The sequence below is a fragment of the Physcomitrium patens genome, chromosome 20 (genome assembly GCF_059467195.1).
Source record: "Physcomitrium patens ecotype Gransden chromosome 20, ASM5946719v1, whole genome shotgun sequence".
Taxonomy (NCBI): Eukaryota; Viridiplantae; Streptophyta; class Bryopsida; order Funariales; family Funariaceae; genus Physcomitrium; species Physcomitrium patens.
Genome location: NC_143429.1, coordinates 2979668 through 3004654, shown reverse-complemented (window position 1 = coordinate 3004654; position 24987 = coordinate 2979668). Strand labels below are relative to the sequence as shown.

Here is a 24987-nt window from a genome sequence, read left to right as displayed (position 1 = left end):
ACTCTTATTAAAGTAAATACCAACATACTCATCCTGAAGCAAAGCAAACCACACACAATGATACACACTCACACATCACATCAGAGAGCAGGGAATTAGTAAACAAGTATATCCAACTACGGGAAGCCGGGTGACCATATCGCCTCTGCCCCCGCTGCACGGTCATGGGTCCTTCGGTATTTGACCCCTTCGGCCCTCTGCTCTCGGAGACCCTCATCGTTGAGAAGGCAGCGCTGTGTGAGGTTTTGTTATTGTTGTTGAAGGATTGTAGCAGAGGAGCTATCGGAAATTCTCTGTCCTCTCTGACTGAGTGTGCGGAGCTTGTGGTGGGGTGTGATATCGTTTTTTTCGGATTTTCTCTTTTGCTTAGTTTAGTTTTTTTGTTTTGTTTTGTTTTATTTTTCTCAAAAAGGATTTAAAGCTATTGTCGTGATTCTAAAGCATTTAAGAGAACGATTCCCCATGTGTGAGGCGCTGAGCTTGTGTGCAGTGAGGTTTTAGGGTCGTTTCTGTGTTTCGCGTGTCTGAAGAAGTTGTTGTTTCTGCGTTTTGGGAGGATTAGCGAACATTTGTAGACTCAGAATGTGTGTTATGTTTCAACTGCGTTCTCCTGGTTAAAAGTCGACGAATCCAATGAGGAGCTGCTGAAAACGCTTATTGAAATATTAGGTTTGTGAATCTTTTGGAGTGCTGTGCGGATAGAACTTTTAGAGGCTTTAGTAATCATAAAAGAATGTTGTGGAGTGCGTGTTGGCGATAAACCTCGTTGCCATAAGTGGCGTTCCATGATGTTCGAGTATTGTGGGAGACGATGTTATTCATGTGTTAGGATTGTTGCTCAATTCTGAAAATGTCCGAATTCGTTTTGCAACGAAACCGTTGATAGTTACGCAGAACACCTGCAAAGAATGGTATCGTCGAAATAGGCGTGCTGCAGATCTCCAAGTGACCTACGGTTTCCAGGGATGTGGTGCACATGAATACAACATCGAGCTTTCAAAAACAGAGCTCAGTTTTTCCTCATAGGCATATTTTGGAATTATGGGCTTCCTGAACCAAAAGTGCATAGGTTGCTGGGTACAGCAACGCGGATTTATTCCTCCGTACCAGCCATCACTGATTTTATCGCAAAGGGCATCTCTTCACAGGCTCATATCGACGAGTTTTATTCCCTTAAAGACGGAGAGGTGCAGAGGAAGCACGAACAAGAATAGTAGTTCGCAATTGAGAACTTCTGCAGCGCGATGTGTTCAGGATCGTACTGGTGATCACGACCTGAGCAATCAGGAGGAGTCTAACCAAAATTTGTCTGAGGCTCGAACGAATCGGCCCTCGTATGTTTTCTGAACCTCCTTAGGCATAATTTCTACTGTAAATCATTTCCTTTTTTACGACATGGCACTTTGAGTTGTTCAGTAGTTAGCCATCTTGTGGCCTGACCTATCTCTTACATGTGATAGGTTTGTAGATGGTATTCAATCAGAACAGTTGAAATCTGTACATGTTGTTCCAATTGCCGACTTTTGTGTTATTTGGAACCATCTTATGAAGAATGGAATAGCCATGGAGTCTGTAAACCTTTTGAATCTTGACAGGAAGTTCGTAATGCAACATCTCGTACCTAGAGATATTGTGTGGCGGATCTCCTGCAGCCTTTAACAGCAAGCTGTTGCTGGAATTCGTAGTTGAAGAATTGACCATGTTAGAATGGAAAGTTGCGCTAATATTGATAGTTGAATTCGTCTTATTGTGATTTTTTAAAACTGCAGGTCTAGCTACGAAGGCTCGAACGGAGCCTCATCCAAATATTTGAGTGGTGGTCCAGAAAATGTCTACAGGTCAAATAAATCTAATGGAAAGAGCACAAACGGAGCAGAGAACAGAGTCTCTGAATCGGAGAGCGCTGAATGGAAGAACGTATTTCCATCCTATTTGCAAAGCAAAGAAGATGAGTCAGATGGTGAAAATGATGAACTTGTGCAGGTAGTGTTGCCTGACCAGTAAAATGCTGTCACTAGTACTTTCTGTATCTCTCATCTTACAAACAGTACAATTTTATTACCATCCATTTGCTAGGTATGCAGATCTCTGTTTTAAAAATAGTGTGCATCTTGAATGATGAATCATGTAACCCTAGCTGATTCAGTCAGTCAATACGTACCCAATTGTTCCATGTGTGTCGGAAGAAGCATTTAGTAATTATTTATCTCCCGTAAACTTCTTATATGCAGGTATTACCTGTGAATCAAAATGGCCAGTCAAGAGGGAGAATGAATGGCGTAGCAGCTGCCAAAGCAGCAGCAGCAGCTACTGCATCAGCAAAGGCTCTTGAATCACATGTGAATGGTTTAAATTTTCCTTCGACTCCAGCATTAGCAACTCCGCCCTGCTCTTCAGCTAGATTGCCGACAGAAGGAAAAAATCTGAATGACCTTATCTCTTATGATCCCATTTGGGCAGCTATAAGAGCCGAAGCTCGATTAGAGGTATGTTCTATTTGACCAAATCACATGGTTTGAGCTGAGAGACGATTGATAGATAAGGGAGGCAAATATTGATGGCATTTATGCGGTTATTTGGATTTGAAAGATGTTTTATGTGTATCACTGCAGCTCCTTGCATTACAACAGTAAATAAGTTTTATGATGTTGTGGCAGGCAGAGCGTGAGCCATTGCTGAGTAGTTTCCTTTACGCCAGTATTCTGGCACATCCGTGTTTCGAACGATCCCTGGGTTTTGTTTTGGCGAATCGCTTAACAAGTGCCACGCTTTTGGCGACACAACTTATGGATGTGTTTGATGAGGTCTTTTTGACTGACCCATTTATACGACAAGCTATTCGATTAGACGTTCAGGTGAGTGATGCATACGTCTGTCTTGGGTCTACATAGGAATACTCTAATTGCATAGTGGGGTTAGGGTGCCTCTCGTTACTTAGGTAGACATTTATAAAAGGGCATCTTTAGATGTGAGAGAAATGTCTGTTGATTGTTCGTGACAACACTGTGATCTGCATGTCATGGATGTTGGTGCTGCATTATACCTCTTCACGCCCGCATAATTGCCTGTTGAAGCAATCTCGTTTCCCTGTTTTTATCATCCAAATTGTCGGCCTATTTCCGTGTCTTATTCTTGAGGGTATCCTATCAGTAAGTGGATTTTTGTTGAAACACCTAAGTTTTAACAATTTCAAGAATCTCCTTTTTTTTGTTTCTTGCATAATTGTACACTAGAACTCAAAGCACTGTGTGATACAACTTGATACCGGACCGAACCCGGCTTAGTAACTTCTGGACGATATGTTGACACTGATTATCGAGTTGGTGCAGGCTGTGAAAGATAGGGATCCTTCATGTCGTTTCTACAGCTCTGCGTTGTTGTACCTGAAGGTAAGTTGACAGCTTACGACTTGGTGATATTTTGTCCTCTTTGGCTTCTTGAACACAAAACTGTGCCTTATTTGCCGAGCGAATGAGCCAACAATCTCTTTTGAGCATCACAATATTATCATTCTGGCCGATGCAGGGGTACCATGCACTTCAAGCACATAGAGTAGCTCATTGGTTGTGGAACCGAGGGTCGACTGTGCTTGCACTTGCATTACAAGCCCGTATGAGTGAGGTACATTCAGGTTCTTACTCTTGAGTTTTGTCTCAATGTTCACGTATTTCCAGATTTAGTTGAGAGCTGGAATTTTGTCAGTATTGGACATCTACGAACAGCATTCTACTCCTTGATGCGAAAGCCATTAGTTCAATTTGCAATCTGACAGGATATTTTGGAATGTTTCTATGATGTGGGTGATTTTGATGTTTGCTTGTAGATATATGTGTAGAGAATGTCAACTCCTTTGTTATCTGGAAGATGACTTACCTTCTGTTGCCTTTTTGCTATGTTGTCATGCTCACAAAACGGTTGGCCAGGTTTTTGCTGTGGACATTCATCCAGGTCAGTCTTGATTATTGTATTTATAGGTTTTACTGCTGATCAGCTTGTGCATGGACTTTTTATGAGAAACATGTGTACAGAGTAAAGCTTAATTGTCTCAAAAATCTTACATGTGAGAATTGGCAGTAATCAAACTCTAGACTTGTGTAACAGTCATAAATCCTATTTTGGTTACTTTTTTGCGCTCCAGAAGCAACACTCTTTCATCTGGATTGTTGCACTAAACATCGTATCAGGCGTTTCGATCCATCAGTGTCCCTCCAGATTTGTGTAGTTTTGTATTTCCATCTTTTGTAAATGGAAAACATTAACGTTGTGATGGTTTTTGACAGCGGCACGTATTGGGAAGGCTGTTCTTCTAGATCATGGCACAGGTGTTGTAATTGGAGAGACAGCTGTCATTGGTGATCGTGTATCGATGTTACAGGTATTTAAAGAGGCTTCACTTCTCGTTAGGAGTCAGCAGCGACAGATTATAAAAAGGCAAAGGGCTGCCTTTGGGTTATTTGTTAGTTTGTTTTGTTCTAGTCTGAAAGTATTCCAGGTGATATTAGGATCCTTAGGTTTTCCCGTTCTTACACTTAAAATATATGGAGATTTGTATTTTACAGCTGCTTGAATTTTTTTTGAGCGGGCGACATGTTGATGGCTCTTGTGGATGCTCATTGTTGCTGTGTGCCTGACAGTCCTAACTGTAGCAGCAAACTTTGAGGTGTAGTTTGTATCGTATACTGATTATTCAAAGTCGGTAATGACTGTTGAAATAAGTTAAAGAAGTTTTATAGTACGAGCGTGTGTGCATTGTCTTTATATGGGAGTGCAGCATTTGTAGAGTTTTGCGTTTCCAGCAGCATGAGTACAAATTCTGTGATTTGTCTTTATACCGTTTGAAAGCGTGGCTGTTCGTCAACTTATTGGGCAGGGTGTCACACTTGGAGGAACTGGTAAAGATGCGGGAGATCGTCATCCCAAGATACAAGAGGGAGTACTCATTGGTGCTGGGGCAACAATCCTTGGAAACATTGTTGTTGGCCGCGGAGCGATGGTTGCGGCAGGGTCTCTTGTTTTGAAGGATGTTCCAGCACATAGGTTCAACCTCACATGTTCCATTTTGTATAGAACCATCATGTGAATCTTTCGTCAAATGTCATTTTGTGCTTTGTTTTGTTTTTTTTTTTGTTTTTTTGTTTTGTTTTGTTTTGTTTTGTTTTTTTGTTTTGTTTGTTTGTTTGTTTTTTTTTTGTTGCGAAATGGGCATCTGGTGGCTTGTACAAAAGCTCACGGCTCTTACCTGGTAATGTGCAGCATGGTTGCTGGAACTCCTGCCAAAGTTGTTGGTTTCTTGGAGGAATCAACACCTGCTGAGACGATGAAACATGGTAATGTGAATTTCTTAAATCCTCGTACTCTCACTTAGGCTTCACTGTTCTTGTACGAATTGATGCCGCATCCAGAATCAGTCGATTAGTAACACCGTATGGATAGAGGCATGGATTGAGCTTTTCTGACCTATGGCACACTCTGCAGATGCTGCTCAGGATTTTTGTCAAGAGCTTGAAGAGGCAGTGGGTCGCCAATCAGGAGAGAACCTGTGGGGAGGCGCTGGAATTTGAGCTTTCTCGCTTGATTCCAAAAACAAAGTAAAACAAAGATACATCAACCACGCCGAGAGGATTCGGTTTTTCTCAGAATTTGACCAGGCTGCTTCAGCGCAGCAAGGAACTAAGTTGTGACGTAATCCTATTCAGGAGCTGTGTAGAATTTCAAAACATATGACCATCGGTATCTTTTAACGCAAGCTATATTTCTTGTGGGAAGTTTTAGGTCTAGAAGCTAGTGAATTTTAGGCCGTCACACTTTGATTGATTTCTTGAGATCTAAACTGGAATTTGCCTAAAGCTATTGGTTTGTTTATCTAAATAGGACAATTTAATGCAAGAGTGCTAACATCTCTTGTTGAGCATTGCCATTTAAGAAATGGCAGATGCACTGTTTCCATCATTTCCAGTCTTAGAGACTATGGAGACACCGAAGCAGAACCATGTGCGTCGAAGTTGTCCTCATGGATGCAAAATTTGGTCCATGCATTATTAGATGGTTCACCTCTTGTGAACCCCGGTTGTAATATGATCGATTGCGTGGCGTTTACCTCTAAGTTAACGCGCATGTGCATTGCGTATGAAATGAGAACATTGGCAAATTCTTCAGATGAGAAAGACAGAATTTTTGAAGCAGCACAATATTAGCCCCTCAATGTCTAAAGCGACTGGTGACAACCAAATTATATGTCAACAAAAACTTGTAACACCTGATTATCATCAAATTTTACTGGGTCTTGCCATTTTATGCTGCTCTAGTCTCAATCTATATCTTTACATCTCTGTGACCACTGGCGGAGTATGTCCAGCCTGCGTGTGAGAAGACGTCAACTTTTTCCTTCATGGAACAAATGAAACATCTCCAATAGGGTGAGCAAACTGTACGAGGCTGGCGTGGTTTCTTACGTTCAGTAGTTGATGCAGTGGTATCAATTAGCGTTCGATGATGCACGAGGCACCAGAGCTGCACCCACTTCGATTGCTGAAGAAAGCAAATCCCGTTGCTTAATGAAAGATATAAGAGCTACTATCTTGAACAGGGAGATGGAGGTTACTATCATCTGAGTGCATACATCTAAGGCGAAACGACCCACAGTGATCGTGTCAAAAGCATCTATAAAAGCTTTCTGCACATCAATAATTGTAGCTGTACCTTGCTGCCAACTTCAGTTTGCAGATAATGTAACAAGCGACAGTACGTAGCTTTTTGGTTCATTTAAGGGGACACAGAATGTAGGAGAAGGAGAAAGATTGCAGATCTTTGTCATCGCTACGTGTTGCAATACTCCTATGAAAGCCCCAATTAAAGTTTGAACTTGCCTCCCGAGGATTTAGGGCTTTTCAAATCGAAACCCTAATTTCATGGTGTATGAAGCAGGTTTCTAACCAGACTTGAAAAGGAGCACAGCCACCTGGCCTAGATAGAAATAAACAAAATGCCTCGTTTCGTGGGTGACATATGAACCTGCAAGAATATAAATATAGGAGCTATAAATTAGATTTAGAAAAAAAATGGAAGAACATAGTAAACAAGTCAACATACAACTGAGTGCCACAGGGTAGCACGCCCGTCATGGTCAAGGTAGCATTTATCGTACAGAATGAAGATACGACGTACTTCCAAGTTAACACTTGTGCTAGATTCAGAAACCACTCAGAGCCCTTTCACTCTGGGATAAAAACTTCTGAAGTGAGATGCACATTCTCACTTGGATCGGAGTGCACATGCTAGACCCAGCATTGAAGCAATAGCAGTAAATAGAAAGTTGAAACGATGTCAATACAATTCCATGCCAAGTTATTTTTTCTTGCTTTTGATGACGAATTCATTCTTGAGAATTGCTGGAATCAAAAATAATTGAACTTTTTAAAAGAACTCACCGAAATTGCGTCCAACAACGCAGTGCCACGTTGGATTATACTTCTTGTCGAACTCCTTCTTGATGTAGGCTGCTATGTCTTTTTCCACATTGTACTTGTCGAGAGCCTTTACCCACACCCATTCCAACTCCTCCAAAATTAATTATGTAACTTTTGATTAAACGCCAATAGCCAAATGACAAAGCAAACATGCCTTTACACTCATTTGTACAAAGCTATCAATCAGCGTGTATATTGGTTTTCATAACCACTACACTTCAGATTGAGAGACTGCATCCCTAAGTCCTGAGAAGGCAGCACATTCGTACCATAAGAATGCCTGTAACATACTTTTTTTCTTCAACAGGAAGTGGCCATGATAGCCGTTTGAAATTCATACCTTATGGTGCAGATTTGCTGCTTTATAATGGTGCAAATTATAGAACAATGAAGGCACCCATTGAAATTGTAAAAGCATATCATATCTAAAAACTGATTGAAATAAGCACGTTATACTTAGTACAAAACATCATTACTGGTTAGCACCAGACCAGAGGACCTAGGGTGAATCACCACCAGGAAGAAGAACAAGCACTCGGGGATGTACTCATACCGCAGTTGCACACTCAATGGCATCCTGCTGCATATCTTCAGTCATGTCGGCATTCTTTATAATAGCCTTCCTCTCCAAAATGCCAGATTTCTCCACTATTTTCTCCGCCATTGCTTAAACTAATCGGTCCGCCTAGGAATCTAGTACAGAAAAGCACACAACAAAGTCAAAACTACCACGTGGGGTATTACGAACGAGATCATCGGCCCTCCATCTCCACATAATCTTCAACAAAATACTGAAAGAATCGCGGCATATACATCGAAGTGATGCACATTCTTCTATTGCGTATTTACCAGAATATCAGTCAATGCATCAAGCTGCGGTATGAAAACTGCACCAGAATCAATGGGGAGCCGAAGAACCATAGAATAACACAGAGTATCTAAGACCATCATAAGGAAAACACTGAAAAGCGCTCGAGACATCCCTACTCGTCAAACAATCAGTGAGCAAAACTGATTTGGTACAGAGAGAAAACGGCATTAAAATGTATCATACCGTGTTTTTGGCATCATAGCATACATACATACATCATCACCAAAGCGAAATAATAAACAATCACAAGTTGTTAAGAATACCTCCAAAAAGCACAAACAGAATCAACTTGGACTCAGATTGTTATGTGGACCGTTTTCCCGAAGATTCCCAAGGACGGTTAAGAAACACAACAATAAAACCTAGAAGTTACATAATCAACAAATATATTGGAATCGACGTACGACTTCAAAAGCGAGTTCCACATGCTTACAGGTCTCCCTCGCACACTTTGGGATCAACGCCTACAATTCCTAAAAAAGGAACAGTGCCGAACACGCAGGGCAGTTACTGCAAGAAAGGCAGTTCAAAAATTCTACGACAAATTCGCAAACGCAGAAGAGGACATCGTTTACCGACCTTAGAACTCCAAAAACTAAAAAAGCCTTCGACACAATTACATAGAAAACAGCTTCAAAACGGTTGGGCGAGAACGCACAACCTCCACATGACATTACATCCACATCACAATCACCACCCTATATTGTCCAATCACAGAACATCACATCACTAGATCCCAATTTCACTACTCGAAAATCACACAACAAAAATAAAACTCCACAAACTAAGAATCATCTCATCACCGACTTACATTGAGCAGAAGTTCGAACACATGATGAGAGAAAAACACAGGAGATAGAAACACACTGACATCAATGGAAGGATGATTTGTTTCACATAACTTGCGATGAGATGTGTGCAATCCAATCACATTGATAGACATGATGCAGAAGGAATGGAGTAAGGAACACCTACGAGTAGAGTGGGGTAGCGAGACGGGCGGAGGATTGACGGCAGTGATTGTTGTGGGATGCTGCGCAATGGCGACACTAAAGTTGGTTAGGAGACGCGGCTGTGGAGAGAAAAGGGTTGTTCACAGATGGTCGGAAATGAGAGAGATGGGTTGCAATATTATAGTGTCATTCTATGTTGTGTGTCTTCAGGGAACCCAAGTCATGACTGGTCGTCTTAGCCTGACTCCCGCAAATGCCAGGCACATCATGGCGCCTGCACAACTCTGGGTGGTCTCAGAGGCCAGCCCTCATCCCATCTAGTCGTAGTGGGATACGTATCTATCTTAACAGTTTTGAGCGCCTCACTTCCTCTAAATACGTATCTATCTTAACAGTTTTGAGCGCCTACATCATTTGTGTGTGTGTTTATCAGTTTTGCCAAACTCAATTCCAAGTGTAGCGGTTCTCAATGTCTTCTATTTTGCCTCCAGCTGTTTCGGGCCCTTGATTAGTTTAAGAGATCGTGTCTATTTCAGGCTGTTATTTTATTTTTGTTTTATTTTTATTTTGTTCACTAGGTTTCAGTAGACGTCTACTTTGGTGGTTAGGGCCTTAAGAACAGATCATGTCGCAAGGTACGTTTGATAAACTATCACAAACTAGCGATAGTTTTCTGCTATAGTAGCCGACACGGCAATTTGGAAGATCTGGAAAAACCTAAGGCTAAAGAGATTCGCCGTGAAATGTTTAGAATCATTGTAAGCAGTTTGCAAATCTAACGAAGAGTAAAGCAAACGCCATCACTAATCATGCCGAATTTTCGGAAAATCCAAGGACGTCTAGTTGGAGAATTTCCCTTTTGTGCAATAACTTGAACAAAACTACACAAGAAATCAAACTCTACAATCTTCAATTGAAGGTACAGAAAGTATCAACTTTATTTAGCTGTCTTCTTGTATAATTGCACCAGACTTCCATAATAAATTTGTGACAAAAACCCAAGTCATTTGCACCGTCATCGCGACACAGAATCCCTGCAAAAGCATGGAGGAGGTAACATAAGAGCCTAATCCATTACATCTTACTTCAACTAAGTGTTTATAAAGATGTGCACAAAAAAAAAAAAAATCATTCTTGCATACATTGCAAACAAGCTCTTCTCCAGAGATTGACAAGAATTCGATCAGACTTTCCTATTTATATTATTAGCCTTTTGAAATTTAAAAGAGTTTGATTACCATTGATCTATTTCCATGTCTTCGTACTGATCCAAGTAGAATCGAGAGGAGCAATTCTCAACTCGAACGTGCTTAAAGTTGTTCTTTAGCAAGAGCAGGAGCCATTTCTGAGGCACCAGTGCGTTAAACTAGTGTGTGATGTCATGTGCGACCGGAAAGAGGTAGACAAATTATCCCTTTTTTATGAGTATGGTCGAAAGTTGCTGATTTGGTTGCAGAAGTGTTGCCTTGAGAGCTTGATTTGGTAGGCTTCCCGATTGCCTGGCCATAGCCTTGTTCCAACAAAGACGCACCTGGGAGCATTGTCAAGATTTAGGTTTCTATTACTCAGCTTTTGAGTTAGTTGCTCCACTCATGCCCCTCTCTCTCTCTCTCTCTGGTGCAAGTCAACATTAGCCGGGGCAAATTCTCAATGTCTCAAGTTCCGCTACTACGATGATTTGATATTGTGAATATGGTCATAGTTGAATTCCGAGGAGGATCTGAGTAGGTGCTTTTCGACTTCAACGGCTTTCGGCAGTTAAGATGTCACAGAAGATCATGGCCAAGCTTGTTTTTAATATAAAGTTTTAGTGGATGCTGGAATCCGACATCAAGTCAACTTCATCATGTTGTTGATCGAGTTCACTCTCGATTGCTGATTGCATGCGGTTGCATGTGCATTCTCGCCAATAAAATAGCAATTTACAGTGAGCTACAAACGTTATGCAAATATCTCATGTTTTTATTGTTGTTGAGAATAGTGACGATTGAACAACCATGTTATAGTCTTCATTAGAGTCTGATGGTAGCTAGCAACCTAAAGAAAGGCTGTCCGTAGCAAGAAAATAAACGGAGATGGAATTCACGAAACATCTACACAGTAGAGCATGACAAGCAGAAGTTTTTGGGGTATGATCAAAACGTCGTGTCATCCACCCAATTTACTCTGGCAGAGACATCCTTGCACCAACTTCCACTTGTCATGTGAGTGCTCCGATTCTCAAACTTTTCACACATTTGTAAGCATCTCTTGTGTTTTGATTTAAGTTGCTGCACCGCCAGGATTACCAGCCTCTTCACTGCGCTTGCTGGCGGTCTCTGCCTCTTCAAAAGCCAACTTTGCCCCACTGTGCCGTGATACTTCTTTCTGCTCGACATGCTCACCTTGTGACGTGTCGTATTTCACATCGACAACTGCGTGGCAGAAAAATAAATTAGTTTATTTCATTTCACCCATGTGCATGCACCTCGTCTCGGAATCGAATAACAGTAGATTGGGTTACGATTCAGGGCAATAGGACTTTCATTTGGGTGGAGGGCTATGAATTCTGTAGCAATTCTTACCCGTCTTACAAACCTTGAATTTGATTGCAGATATGTAACTTGATGAAAAATACAAAAAGCAAGAGAAAGGATTAGAGTATGAGTTACCACTTTCATACTTCTGGTCACGCTCGGCGGTTTCGCCTCGTTGCAGCTCCGTCGAGTCGCCCTTCTTCGATAGTACGCCCTTCACGGCTTCGCCATATCTCTCCCCATAACCCTCTTCGGAGGATCGGGTGGCGTACGCATCTCCGTAAGATTTGGCCAGGTCATCCCTGTTGTAATCCAGTTCAGGTTAACCAGATTGCCATTTCGAAATGAACAGCACAATCTTAGTCAAATTATGATTGCTTCCTACAGTTTACTATACCTTCACACTGAGTAATTTGGTTACAAATGGTCATAGAGGTAGAGCCGGAAAGCAAACCTGAAAGCCTCGCGCTCGGCGGGATTAGCCCCAGGAGACTCCTGACTTGCCATCCCCACAGCCGGCGTTCTTCCATACCCAACACCTCTCGCTCCCAAAACGACGCCCTCGAACCGAGGCCACAACCCCGACGCCCTCCGCATGGTTACCAAGTTCAAAACCCCCGTGAACCACACTCAATGAGCTCAACCCAATTCAATCTACACACGCTTTCTCGCTGGATCGACAGAATCCACTGACTGCAAGACCTGCTTCTAGTGTTGTGATCGAAAGGCTGAAATTCCACGGTACAAAACTCTCCAACGATTCAGAATTAGAGCGTGTGCAGAAGTCTTCAATCTAGTCTGATCGTCAAAACGGTGTGGATGTGAAGAAGAATCTTAACTAATGGGACATGGCATTGCCATGCTGGAGTATGTGGCCATACACACAAATTGTAACGTGTCGATCAGTGATGAGCGTTCAAGTGGAGCTGACACTTGGAAGGTCAGCTTTTCTATGCTAATTTTTTACTAAATACAGGTTCCATGATGCCAGCAATCTAATGGACAGAATTCTCAAACCTTCACTGCATAGATGGTTCGGTAGGTGTTACATTCACGCAACATACTGAAGAATCGATCTCTTGTTACAGATAAATTAAGTGGAATCTTCAAATCACTGATTCAAATCTTGAGACTCTTAGGGTAAAGCCGAAGTCATTTCCAGAATGAATCTATTGCGAATTTTTTTTTGCAGAATACTCCAGTGAGCAATGAATTGCTCTATAAAAATAAGAATATAAACAGAAATTGCTCCTTGAATCAGCTCATCAAATGATCCTAGCAGTTGACTGGTTGAGAGGAGAAAGAACAAGATTAAAGACTGCACTCTGCAGGAATCTAGGAAGGTATGCGAGCATAGGAAGCTGTTATTGATAATGGTGAAGTATTGTAGTGATAGAGAAGATTTATGTAAGAAATAAATTGCATCAGAGCTGCGGGTTGTGGTATACTAGTGTTGGTCCCTTAATCATCCATGTTCATGAGTCTTCGAATGGAGACACTTTGATGGAAGCTCAGGCGTCATATCCCAACACTTTCAGAACGCAAATTTGATGATAAGGCTTTATACCAAGGCATAGAGAAAAAGAAAAAAAACAAACACTCACTGCCCAGCAAATAGTAAACAATGCCAAGAGCATTTACTTCGAGACAGTGCTGGAATTCCAGAGTTTGACACATGGTGCTTGGCTATGTCACACAGTAGAATTTATGCAACTAATTATCCACAATTCAGTGTCGTTGACATGAAAACCACTTAACGAGTGGTCTACTTTCTACAAGATCATTGAACGCTATCACCTACCTCAGTGCCAGGACTGAGGCAATTACGGATTACAGTTAGTGAAGACGTTGGTGTTGAGGAATTCGTTGCGAAACTTTCCCTTCGGATCGTACTTAGCAGCGAGCTTGACAAAATCAACCAACTTTTCGTACTTCGACTGGACTAGGGCAGGCGACATAGCGAAGAGCTTACCCCAGTGAGGGCGAGGATCGAATGGAGCCAACTTGCTTTCGATGATGGGTAACAGGCGCTGAACTGCCGGCCAGTCGTTTTTCCAGCAGAAGTGGATCGCCACGGAGTCACGGCCATAGCAAGTGCTCATCCACAGATCGTCTGCCGCGATCGTACGAATCTCCGATTCGAAAAGGATCGGAGAAATTTGATCGCGCAAACGCTCCATGGATAAGATTGCAGCAGCAGCATGATGGCGGGGCATGAAGTACTCAGACTGGAGTTCGTCGCCAACGCCAGGCAGGTAACCCTCGCGGAAGTGAGGAAGACGCTGGTATGAGGGCCCTGGTACTCCCAATTGCTCGGTGCATCTCTCAGCCGCCATTCCGCGGACTACGTTTACGTTTTCAGTGAGCAACTTCGCTCCAAAAAACTCATGCGGCGCCTCAAATGTTTGGCCATCTTCGACACGGACCTTTAACCACATCTGGTACATCCGCTGATCCTGCCAATCAGTGAAGAGACTGACAGTGTACCCGCTACCCATAATGGCATCGAAGTGATCTATAACCTGAGCTAGCGGTAGATCCTTGTACACGAACTGCCGCATTGTGAAAGCTGGGTGAATATCTAATGTGATCTGAGTGATGACACCGAGAGCACCAAGCCCGACCACAGCTCCAGAGAAGACTTCACCATCAGATTGCCGAGAGAGCTTCACTATTTCCCCATTGCCAGTCACCATCTCCAAAGCAGAGACGGAGGTGGCGAGATTACCATTCTTATTGCCTGATCCATGTGCAGCAGTGCTGATTGCACCAGCAATCGAGAGCTCTGTGAGCGACGCCAGGTTTTGCAACGCAAACCCCCGGCTGTCGAGAAAGGAGCAGAGTTGCCCATACTTAATGCCCGCGTCCACAACTACTGTGCGGGTTGCTTCATCTAGGTGCAACACTTGGTGCAACGACCTCAGCGAGAGCCGACTATGGAGATTGTCCGCAATGAAATTGAAGGTATGGCCTGTGCCGGCGGTTGTGACCTTCTCTTGCGACTGCAGCAAGGCTTGAATCTCCTCGATTGAAATAACCTCATGGAGAGTATTCGTTCCGTAAACGATGTTTTGCGCCCAATTCGTTTGCAGGTTCGGCTTCAGGATCCTGGCTGGTAGAATGTCCGCTTCTATGTTGTTTACGACAACCATTTTGGATTACTTGATGTTACCTGAAACGCGGCAATACAAGACAAGTTCAATGAGATACAACAGTCGCTCGCTACTCAGCACTAAATGAAGTTTAAGTCGAGGTTTTAGAAGTAGGTCAAGCCCCATCCAAGAGTTAGGGACGAGTAAACAGAGATGCACATTAAAGCTTGTATTGCAAGCTTAGAATTGAATTTATGCTACTGAACAGTGAGTTATCAACCCGTGGTGCCACAGTTGGTATGAGAAAAGTCACAAACCGTAGAAGTCTTCAGATGATGCTGTCGAGTTGAGGACGAATCACATGTGAAAGTAGTTAGTCAAGGAATTCTTGCCCATCCGGTCTTACTTGTATCACCAACACACGCCAATCACCCCGTTCGGTGCACGAAAATAAACGGTAAATACAGGAAGGCACTTTAATAATCTGTATCCATAACTTGCGAAACTTCCGCTACCAAGCTCGAATTGATTTCCCCAAAAATGTCACGCGGCTCCCCAATCCTGTTAGCTTCATTATTTCGAACTCCACTAGAATACAGGTGAGTAAATTTGATGGGTATCACTAGAAGTAACAAGTGTCGGCGTTGAGACCTGTCCACACACAGCAAACACTCCCACCGCAAACTTCACAGTTACTTCAGGCCTGTCGGAATGGTTCGTGACTGCAACAAAACACCCGATAAATGCAATCTCGGAGATTTATGAATGTTTTGCAACCTTTTGAAATTGTAGGTAGAATGACGTAGCGCACAACGATGTGCGCTGTAATGACGTGGAGAGTAAAGCTTGTATCATGCAATTCGCAGTTGAAAAGAGGAGAATGATTAAAAAGTCTGACAATTGCCAATACTCCCCGAAATTCCTCTCGCCCCTGTATCCGTTTGCGAACTCAAAACAGGGAGGAACCCCAAATTGAAATCACGAGGTCTTCTAACGAAGGAATCAGCTCATTACAAGCAAATTTTGTGTGCTCCAAACAACAATAACACAAATAACAGATGAGAAATCTGCACCTAGAGTAATCCAACCTAGTTCCCACAGTGCTGCTACTAGCAAACAAACAAGAATTCCAGCTTTCGATCACCTTCTCGCCTTAATGAATTTCACCAGAGACCATTTGGTTACCTTGGAATAGCTGCATAAGTGAGTCGATAACAATTCTAGGAAAGCCACAACGCCCAACTTCAACAATCTTGCTGGGGCTCCGATATGATAATCATCGTGAGGAGTGTCTACGTCTTCAAAATATAAGATGAGCAGTTCAGTTGAAAATTTCTGCAATAAGGAAATCCAACTAGTTCAGAAACTCCCATGTGAGCTGAGTGTAACGACACCATTGAAAATGACCACTGTGGCAGAGAGCGAAGATATTTGAATAGAAAATGGTAGCTTTTCATCGACTTGATTGAATCCTGCAGTGGGAATCTTCCACTACATGGGAACATTCTGAGGAACTACAACAAAAGCTTAAGCTATACTTTAAGCCCTAGATTCGCTAATTGAGATCAGACAAAACCTCAGGTAAGGCCACACACCGGCTTCATCCAAGCAGCAGTGGTTCAATAAGGCAAAATCTAGATAATGCAGAAGCGACTGAAAAATATGGTGGATGCATATCTCCTGTTCTTATTCACGTGGAAGAAAACAGGCTATGTAGTGAGTGTAACCGTGTCCTGTGTGAAGGTAATAGACAGAAGGACAAGACGAGCATGAAAAATATTCAGAACCATCTGGGGATACACCATGGAGAAGAAGCATACTACCCCTCTTTCACCCAATCAATCCAGTTAACCACCAGTATGCCAACGATGAAAAAATGAGTGTCCATTTCACTCGATGTGCAGCTGAAATATAAATGAATTAAAGCGCGGCCATACTCATAAATTTCGAAATGAGATATATGAACATGACTAAGCCAGTATCTCCACTAAAGTCAGGCCAATGTGACCATGTAAATAAACAAAAGAGCAAAAGAAGGATGCCTATTAACTTCAAGGTGAAACAAACATGCTCAAAATCTTAGCGGACATAACAAAACTGCCTAAATGCCACTTCTTCATAACAAAAGGTCCATTAGACTATTTGCCATAGAAACTAAAAGCAGACGGCCACGCACTTGAGATGGTGAATAAAATGGACTATCTCGCTACTCCTCTGCAATCACCACTCATGTACTATGCCAAACAGACAGCCTGTAACCTATGATCTACCAAAAAAACAAAGGAGGCAGAACTTGGCCACTTAAACACTTGGAGAGCATGCTCAAGAACAAGTTCAAGAGCACACACAGTGCAAATGTCATCATAGCATCCCCCAACCAGCCTACGATGAACTTAAAAAAAACAACAAGCTTCTACAATTAACTGCGGCGTTTCTCGCCTACAAACAAACAATGGTTCCGTGAGATGCACAAGCTCTTCTGAATGATTGCTACAGGTTCCCATCTATATAGTGAAAAGACTCCGTACGAGTATTGAATAATCTGAAGCCTACTCATATGGGCGACGTAAAGGAAGACCTCTCTTTCCTGGAAAGTCATCGTCTGAACGTCCATGAGATGAGCCCCAGTTTGACTCATTGGATCCAGTACCATAACCTCTGCTGCCACTGTTAAAACCGTTGTAATCGTTTCCTTGACCACCAGTGTAAACTGGAGCCGGGGCTTCTGCAAGGCGAGAAAATGGCGCATCCTTGCCATGATAACCTCCAATATTCCCATTTATGGGTCCTGCGTGATAACCAGATGACCCGTAATTCTGGCCAGGACGAATGCCTGAACTGACTGAACCACGTTGATTGCCACTATTTGTGCGATTCATACCCCCGACGATTGGAGAACCTAAGCTTGTGGACCTAGAGAAAGCTTGCACCAGCTCCAAAGCCGAGGCAGGAGCAGTGTAACCGAGCCTGCCAGAATTCTGGCGGTTGGAAGAATCGAGCAATGCAGAAGGAGCTGGAGCAGGTGCAGGAGGAGATGCAGGCCGGCGCCAACTATCCTGTTTGTCGATATCACGTTGAGAGTCTTGGCCATCACGGTTTCGACTCTCCTGACGATCATAAGACCGATTACTCTCAAATCTGTCTCTGACGTCATGCTTGTCAATATCTCCACGTCGATAATCCTTAGAGTCACCAGGGACACGGCTCCCATCTTGCCTCTCTGGAAAAGCAGAGCTTTGCTTCTCCATGGAGCGGGCACCACGAGGTTCATAGCGCCTAGTTGACTCTTGCTTTTCATCACCCCAATTGTTGGGAACTTCCGTCCGCCCACCATCTTGCCGCTCAGACTTGCTGGGACTGAAGGTGAAGAAGCAACACAAGGCGATCAGCATGTATTCCTAACAAAACAAAGGTCAAGCGAAAGTGTCGGTGGTTAAGTTCAAGGAAGATCACAAAATGCAAGGAAGGATACATACATAGCCGCGACAGGTGTTGGAGCAGCATCATGAACTATGGGGTTATCGACACCACGCTCTTTGAGAACCTACAGGCACTCAAAATGAATCCCATTAGCAATGACAAAGTCGCAAATTGGATAAAAAATCAAACCAAACTCCAACTTGATTCAGGTACACTCGACCGATATAAGAGGAATCTTAAGAACACAATACATTCAAAACAAAGGAACCACAGCGCACGAAGAGCTACAGTAAATCAAAATTATTTGCAACAGGCAGTTGGCTCACAAGCTCTCGAGGACGAGCACCACCAAAAACTGTTTGCCTGCACGTTTCCATGAGAAACCAACAATTGGTTAAAATACTCTGGTCGAACTCCTACACCCTAAAAGATAGACGCGACAAAATGGTATAAACACTATTATTAGAGAGGACATTGAAAACCTGTTTACCAGTTCATTAAGAGGTTTCGTAAACATTTGACTACTAAAGAAGATGCAGCCCAACACATACCTGACGTTGCCGTCGAGATCAACCCCAGGCTCGGCTGGCTGGGACCGAGGCTTTAAGTTAAGCTTAGGACGTTCAGATGGTCGGCTGAGATCTTCGTTACTAAGCGAGTTTCCCAGATTACTATCACCTCCATCGCGACCTTCGCCCTTGATAACATCCAGCGTTAGAACCTCAGCGGGCCTCTTTTCTTCCACCTCGAGAACACGATCCTTCGAGCTCTCCTGCGCAAAAAGAAAAAAAGAAAAAAGAAAAAAAGTAGACAACGAACTTGAGAAATAACCTAAGTGAATATCTTATGCGAAAGATCGCTCGCAAAACCCCAGATGCAGACGTCGAGAAGAAGAACGGGTGGTTTTCGTACCTCGGTTACTGCCCCTTCGGTACCAACTGGAGCAGCAGACTCCAGGGGTTTAGTGCGAGGCAGTAGCTTTAGGCGTCGCCTCTCTGCAACAGGAGCAGCAGAGACTGGTCCTCGAGAGGCATCTGCAGGACCAGAATCTGATGAACTGTACCCACCTCTATTTCCGTCCACAAGCGGAGGAGACCGTGAGCCATTTGAAACAAAAGGACTTCTGCTTCTATCCTGACTTTCACCATAAATAGTGGCACTATTATCCACTCCATACCCACTTTCTCGAAGGTAAGGGCCAGGTGCAGAACCTTCCGCAGAATAGTTTCCGCGGAAACTAACTGGGCCATGTGAATCTCGAGGGCCTTCGGTACTGTAGGCACTGCGAGGATTGTCCCCGTAGTTACCTCTCGCACTTCCGTAACCAGATCGACCTCTTTCATTGTAGGCACCTCTCGCTACATTGTCCTGGCTACCCCGACTAGCTTCAGTATAGCCACCACTGTTATTATCCACAGGCTCCCGCTCCCTGCTGCTTTCGATGTATTCCGGTCTCGGTTGATCGCGAATATCCCGACGACCATTATCCGGATAATCCACACCACGATTAAGCTCTCCACTGTAACGACCAGTGTCTGGATACACAGTCCTTCCAGAATCTGAAAATGTGATGCGCTCAGAGTTCCCACTTCTTAGAGGTTCGTCGAACTCGAGAGACCTCTCATCGCTGACTCTCCGGCGGTCTTCACTGTAACTTCCACGATTATGCTCTTGATAGGCACCACGCCCTCCCACATCTACATACCCGTCCCCATAAGGACGTCTACCAGTGTCCGAATAGGCCCCACTTCCGCTATCCAAGTAAGCCCCTCGTCCAGGGTTCTCATGACCTGCTCTGTTGCTCTCAGGGTACGTACCTTGAGCAACATGTTCTACACGGCTGTCGGAAACGAAAGCAACTGCACTTTGCTCTGCAGATGGACGCTTACTGCCATGGTCAGAAAAGACAGATCCACGAATCGGATTCAGCTCAGCTGCATGAACAGGTGCCGAGCGATCAGGTTCGGACTGCCAACTACCTTGAGGAGCCTTCTCTATGGAAGCAACGTCTGATCTTGTCGGAGTAGTCTGCGCTCTCCACGGAGCTGCACTCCTGTTCTCATTGTGCATAGATTCAGAGGTGCGAGTGCTAGTCCCATCTTGGCGAGCTGGCCAGACATTAGGACCAGTGGATCGAGAGGCAGCTATTCCTGCAGCAGGTGGCTGCTGTAATTGTTGCCTCCAATTGCTGGGTGGAGATGCTGGTCGAGTGCGGAGCAGATTTTGTTGAGATGCCTGCGTATAAGACGACTGATTACCACTAACAGGGGGAACCTGCTCTGTCACATACGCGGATGCTGACTGTTGTCTGTAACCCTGCACAATAATAGAGTCGTAAAATTTTGTGAAGTTGAAACCACCGTCGTGAGCTGTAAAAGTTGTTGCACTGTTGAAATAGATCCGAGATCCTAATTGATTGACTCTCGCCAATTTAGATGTACAATGTAAGGACCACATCGTCTGTAAAACAGAAGATTACTTCATAATTCTAAAACATACCTGTCCGTCTCCCTGTCCGTAGTTGCCAGTATCAGTAACTCGACCAAATGATCGCGTCGGCGCATAGCTCCCCTGCTCCTCCACAGAGAACCGATCAACCGGTTTTTCATAGCTAGAATGAGGGCGCTGATCCTCGTAACTATGGTCTTCGTAACGGTCTGCGTGACCACTGCGGGGTCGACCGTCCACTGGCTTCCTTTCATCCTCCTCGTAATTCCGGCCAATGTTTGCTGGGTTTGGGAAAAAGGATGCCTTATCTTCAAATGTCCTAACTCCATTGGTTGTACCCTGCCTGAAATGTCCGACACCACGATCATTGCCTCCGTAACCTCTTCCAAGAGAAGGGCTGCTCCAAGCGCCTGAGCCCTGCCTTTCATACGCGCTCCGGTCGACAGTCCTGAAGGTGACGCACAGTAGATTGCAGACATTCATCAACCACTTGATCCAAACAAGAGACGAGGACTTTCACTTATAAATGCGTGAGATAGTGCGCTTTGAAGGCAGCTAAAAAGTGTCGCTTTTCAAAGAACACTCTCACACCACGGAAAAATGTAGCCGCACGCGAAAACTTCCATTAATAAAGATTCGTTACCATTGCAGTAAAAACAAGATATCAAGAAGAGATAAGGAAGCGCCCTGCTCGTGATCAATTGCATCAGACTGTAGATCGAGAGGTACATGCAGGCTTACATTCCAGGGGCAGATGGCAAGGGCAGATCTGAAGGAATCGAACCGCCATGGAAATCCTTCAGTGTCATGACAGCCCGGGGCATTTTCTTCTTTGACATTTTGTTGTCCTTGTTTCCCACCTGACCCGCCGTCTTTAATACTACTAGACACGGATGCAAGGAACTGAAACAAGTCTACAGAAGCTGGATCCTAATCACAACTATCAGTCTGAATAAGAACTTATTGACCTAAAGAAGCAAAGAAAACTTCGAGCGTCAACAGGACGAATAACAATGAAATAGAACTCAATCTACTCCACGCTGTATGATTTGAACTGTAATTAAAAGCTCAATGGTACATAAGCAAGCGAGAGGGGGGGAGAGAGAGGTCGCAGGGGCGACGCTCCCGATGCATAAACGGGAATCAAGAAAACATCCAAAAACAGAGTAGTGAAATAAGAGACTTCACATAAACAACGACACAGGCCAAGAAAGCACACAAAACAACCCGATCAACCGATTATAACTTTCCTGCAACCTAACGTCACACACAAATACTCCAACAAATCAAAAACAAACAAACTAAACTAAACTAAAAACAAACAATCAAATAAACAAAACAAAGCAAAAAAATAAATACAAAAATAAATACAAAAATAAATAAAAACTCGAGCAATCACGAGCACGAATGTCCAAGACCCAAGGAGCAACCGAAAACGATTGACCCCAGACCCTACCCAGAAGCAGCACACACGTAGAGCCACACCAGAAACCAAAGCCGCGGCAAAAAATTGGGAGGAGCCACTTACAGAGCACCCTAACCCTCAGTCCTACGGAAAAACCCTATGTAAATGATTCGCAGCACCACGCGGCGCACAGGAATCGAAATAACTAGTCAAAAGGGGAGAAGAGGAGGGGGACAAGAAGGGAAAAAAACGAAGAAAAATGACACGGCAGGACAGCGCCGCAGCCAGCAGCAAAGGGAGGAAGGAGTGGCACTGCGAAGACTAGCAGCAGCAGCAGAGGCAGGAGGCGAGGCTAAGACAAGAGCGGCAGGGAGAGGAAGGGGGCGGGGGTGGGTGGGGGAGGCGGGAAAGGGAGAAGGGGGACAGTCGAGGAGGGGGGGATGACAGAGAGAAAGAGAGAAAAGGCAGTTGGAGTGGCGGGGAGGTGGGTTTGTAACAGAAGAACGCGCACGCAGCACACAGCGAAGGGGGTGAGCGAGCGAGCGAGTGGGGGCGGGCGAGCGGGGGAGTGAGAGAGGGAGCGATACGCAAAGTCCCGAGGGAGAGCGATCGCTGAGTCACACACCCCACGGGCACAGGGCCGCATTCGGGAGAGAGACGGGTTAACGCCTCCAACGCCTACAAAGGCGGTTAAGATAATCTCTCCCCCCCCACTGTCCACCTCGGCACGGCCCCCCTATCTCCGCTCCCGCTGTAACCCTACTATGAATTCCCCCGCCGCATCTACCACCCGCTCACACTTCCGTCGGGTTGTGATCTTATTCTTCTTCTTCTTCGCAGCGAATGTTCCACCGTGTGGATGCACCCGCCACTGATGGTATCAGCCAGAATCGGAAGAATGCGGGGGGGGGGGGGCTCTGCATCGATGGCAGAATCTTGCATAGCTAGCTAGTTGGGTTGAAGAAGCTTTCTAGGGTCGATCGCTGGTAAACCCACACTCGAAAGCCCTACTACTACTACTTGCTCCCCCACCCTACTCGTCGTCGTCTTCGTCGTGTGCCTCTGCTTGGTCCTCCCACTCCTCCTCCTCGTGGTCGTCGTGGTCCTTCGTCGTGATAAGTTCCTGCATGCGGATTCGGGTTTGGAGCCACTCTCGTGTGCCTGCTCCGAGGCCCAGCATCATCATCGTGTAGATATGTATATTATTTTTTTCCTGAAGGCAATGCTATGCAATGCTCTATTATCTCTTTATGCATCTCCTTTATATTGTATTGTAATGGGTCTTCGTCATGGTGCTGGACAGGATGAAGATTTACATAAGATATAAAGTGTATTAGTCACCGCCCCAAGGTCCTAGCATGCTTAATTGACTAAGTCATGTATTTGAATTCACTCTGTTGTTCTATTTCCACATATTTGTGCAACGTGTAAAAAAATAATGGATGCTACAAATAATTTTAACTATCATTAATGGTAAATCAATAGATGTGATTAATTCAGTAAAGAGACATTTGAGTATATCTAGCATATGTTTTGTAATGTAAGTTCATTGCTAAAATTTAAACAATTGTTATCTTTCAAATCTAACAATTCCCATACAGTAGAATGTTGAATAAACATGCAAGAGATGTACAATTTTTAGAATAAATGGAGGCACATAGATAGACATTGTTGTCTTAAATATATAAGGGAAACACAAATATGAATTATTAATTATAGAATTTTTTTGATTAACTTATATCACTTGATTTTTGTTTTTAAATTTTATCTAGGTAGTAAACATGCACTAAGGACTCAACTGTAATTTATATTTCTATTTGTAATGATCATTTCTATAGCAAACCACTTTTACACTAAAAAGAATTTAAATTATAATAGTGTATACAATTATATTTTAAATTTTAATTTGTGAATGAATTTTTGTATATATATATATATATATATATATATATATATATATTCTTATAGTTTTGTAATTTCAATTTAAGTATTATATTTATACTATTCATAATGTCTTCAAATCAAAAAGAATTTTAATTTTTAAAATTTTGTGACCAATTGTAACATTACATACTTTGTTTAATAATAATCTAACAAGAAAAATAAAAATAAAAACAAATTAAAAGATCAAAGTAATTAATTATATATATATATATATATATATATATATATATGTGTGTGTGTGTGTGTGTGTGTGTGTATTTTATTATTATTAAAAAAAACATTCATACTATTTGTATCAATATTTTTATTATTTCTTGTAGTAAACATTGTTTTTGTAACCTTTTCAATTGAATCTATAGATAAAATAACTAATTTTGAATAATATTGCAATTTTTTGGAAACAAATGATTGTATAAGCTCATCTTCGTTTTTGAATATCATATATGACCTTATATGACATTATACAAAGTTTTTATTTATTTGATACAAAAATAAATAAATAATTTTTTAAAAAAATAAGTGAAGATAATTAATAATTTGATAAATCAACTATTATTATATTATCTTAATAAAAATACAAATAGTTATATGTACAAAATTACATATTAATACAAATTAAATAATTTAAAATAAAATTTTAAATTTATATTGAATAAATTATCATATATATAATTTAAATACTAAAACATGTATATGATGTTAATAATAAATTAAATAAAAAATAAAAATTGTAATTAGTACATTTGATTCATTGTATTTTTATTTTTATTTTTATGCAAATAATTGGATGCTATGTAAATATGTCTAATTGGATGCTATGTAAATATATCTTCCTCTCTTTTGGATATCTTGGTACCTCCCAAAGTTCTTCT

General features: G+C 42.8%; 5 protein-coding genes across 10 annotated transcripts; 1 reads left to right on the top strand and 4 right to left on the bottom strand.

The window, feature by feature from the left end:
• The first annotated feature begins 263 nt into the window (after window positions 1–263).
• On the top strand, window positions 264–5949 carry LOC112273345 (serine acetyltransferase 2). Its single transcript, XM_024502003.3, has 11 exons — window positions 264–1334; window positions 1770–1983; window positions 2232–2486; window positions 2658–2855; window positions 3330–3389; window positions 3526–3621; window positions 3924–3948; window positions 4281–4375; window positions 4871–5037; window positions 5254–5327; window positions 5476–5949. The coding sequence occupies exons 1-11, from the start codon at window positions 1042–1044 to the stop codon at window positions 5559–5561; spliced, it is 1563 nt and encodes a 520-aa protein (XP_024357771.1). The 5' UTR covers window positions 264–1041; the 3' UTR covers window positions 5562–5949.
• Window positions 5950–6642: 693 nt separating this feature from the next.
• On the bottom strand, window positions 6643–9453 carry LOC112273348 (uncharacterized). 3 transcript variants are annotated; one of them, XM_024502008.3, is made up of 4 exons: window positions 9313–9453; window positions 8020–8159; window positions 7428–7533; window positions 6643–7011 (listed from the first exon to the last, which is right to left on the bottom strand). In XM_024502008.3, exons 2-4 carry the CDS (start codon window positions 8128–8130, stop codon window positions 6929–6931), a joined length of 300 nt encoding a protein of 99 aa, XP_024357776.1. In that variant the 5' UTR covers window positions 8131–8159; window positions 9313–9453; the 3' UTR covers window positions 6643–6928. The 3 variants fall into 3 exon arrangements, with proteins under 3 accessions (XP_024357776.1, XP_073385470.1, XP_090101224.1); XM_073529369.2 differs by lacking the exon at window positions 9313–9453 and adding an exon at window positions 8601–8671; XM_090245098.1 differs by lacking the exon at window positions 9313–9453 and adding an exon at window positions 8316–8467.
• Window positions 9454–11231: 1778 nt separating this feature from the next.
• On the bottom strand, window positions 11232–12434 carry LOC112273347 (uncharacterized). The gene is made up of 3 exons (XM_024502006.3): window positions 12261–12434; window positions 11942–12108; window positions 11232–11704 (listed from the first exon to the last, which is right to left on the bottom strand). The coding sequence occupies exons 1-3, from the start codon at window positions 12401–12403 to the stop codon at window positions 11553–11555; spliced, it is 462 nt and encodes a 153-aa protein (XP_024357774.1). The 5' UTR covers window positions 12404–12434; the 3' UTR covers window positions 11232–11552.
• Window positions 12435–13421: 987 nt separating this feature from the next.
• Window positions 13422–16303, bottom strand: LOC112273346 (uncharacterized). Of its 4 annotated transcripts, none has more exons than XM_024502004.2 (4): window positions 16084–16303; window positions 15676–15829; window positions 15216–15549; window positions 13422–14978 (listed from the first exon to the last, which is right to left on the bottom strand). In XM_024502004.2, exon 4 carries the CDS (start codon window positions 14956–14958, stop codon window positions 13630–13632), a length of 1329 nt encoding a protein of 442 aa, XP_024357772.1. In that variant the 5' UTR covers window positions 14959–14978; window positions 15216–15549; window positions 15676–15829; window positions 16084–16303; the 3' UTR covers window positions 13422–13629. The 4 variants fall into 4 exon arrangements, with proteins under 4 accessions (XP_024357772.1, XP_090101223.1, XP_024357773.1 ...); XM_090245097.1 differs by having other exon boundaries at window positions 15676–15743; window positions 16084–16261; XM_024502005.3 differs by lacking the exon at window positions 15676–15829 and having other exon boundaries at window positions 16084–16296.
• A 507-nt stretch (window positions 16304–16810) lies between these two features.
• Window positions 16811–22692, bottom strand: LOC112273344 (uncharacterized). The gene is made up of 7 exons (XM_024502001.3): window positions 21508–22692; window positions 20818–21214; window positions 19231–20634; window positions 18870–19090; window positions 18645–18681; window positions 18375–18442; window positions 16811–18255 (listed from the first exon to the last, which is right to left on the bottom strand). The coding sequence occupies exons 1-7, from the start codon at window positions 21603–21605 to the stop codon at window positions 17448–17450; spliced, it is 3033 nt and encodes a 1010-aa protein (XP_024357769.1). The 5' UTR covers window positions 21606–22692; the 3' UTR covers window positions 16811–17447.
• Between the last annotated feature and the right edge of the window lie 2295 nt (window positions 22693–24987).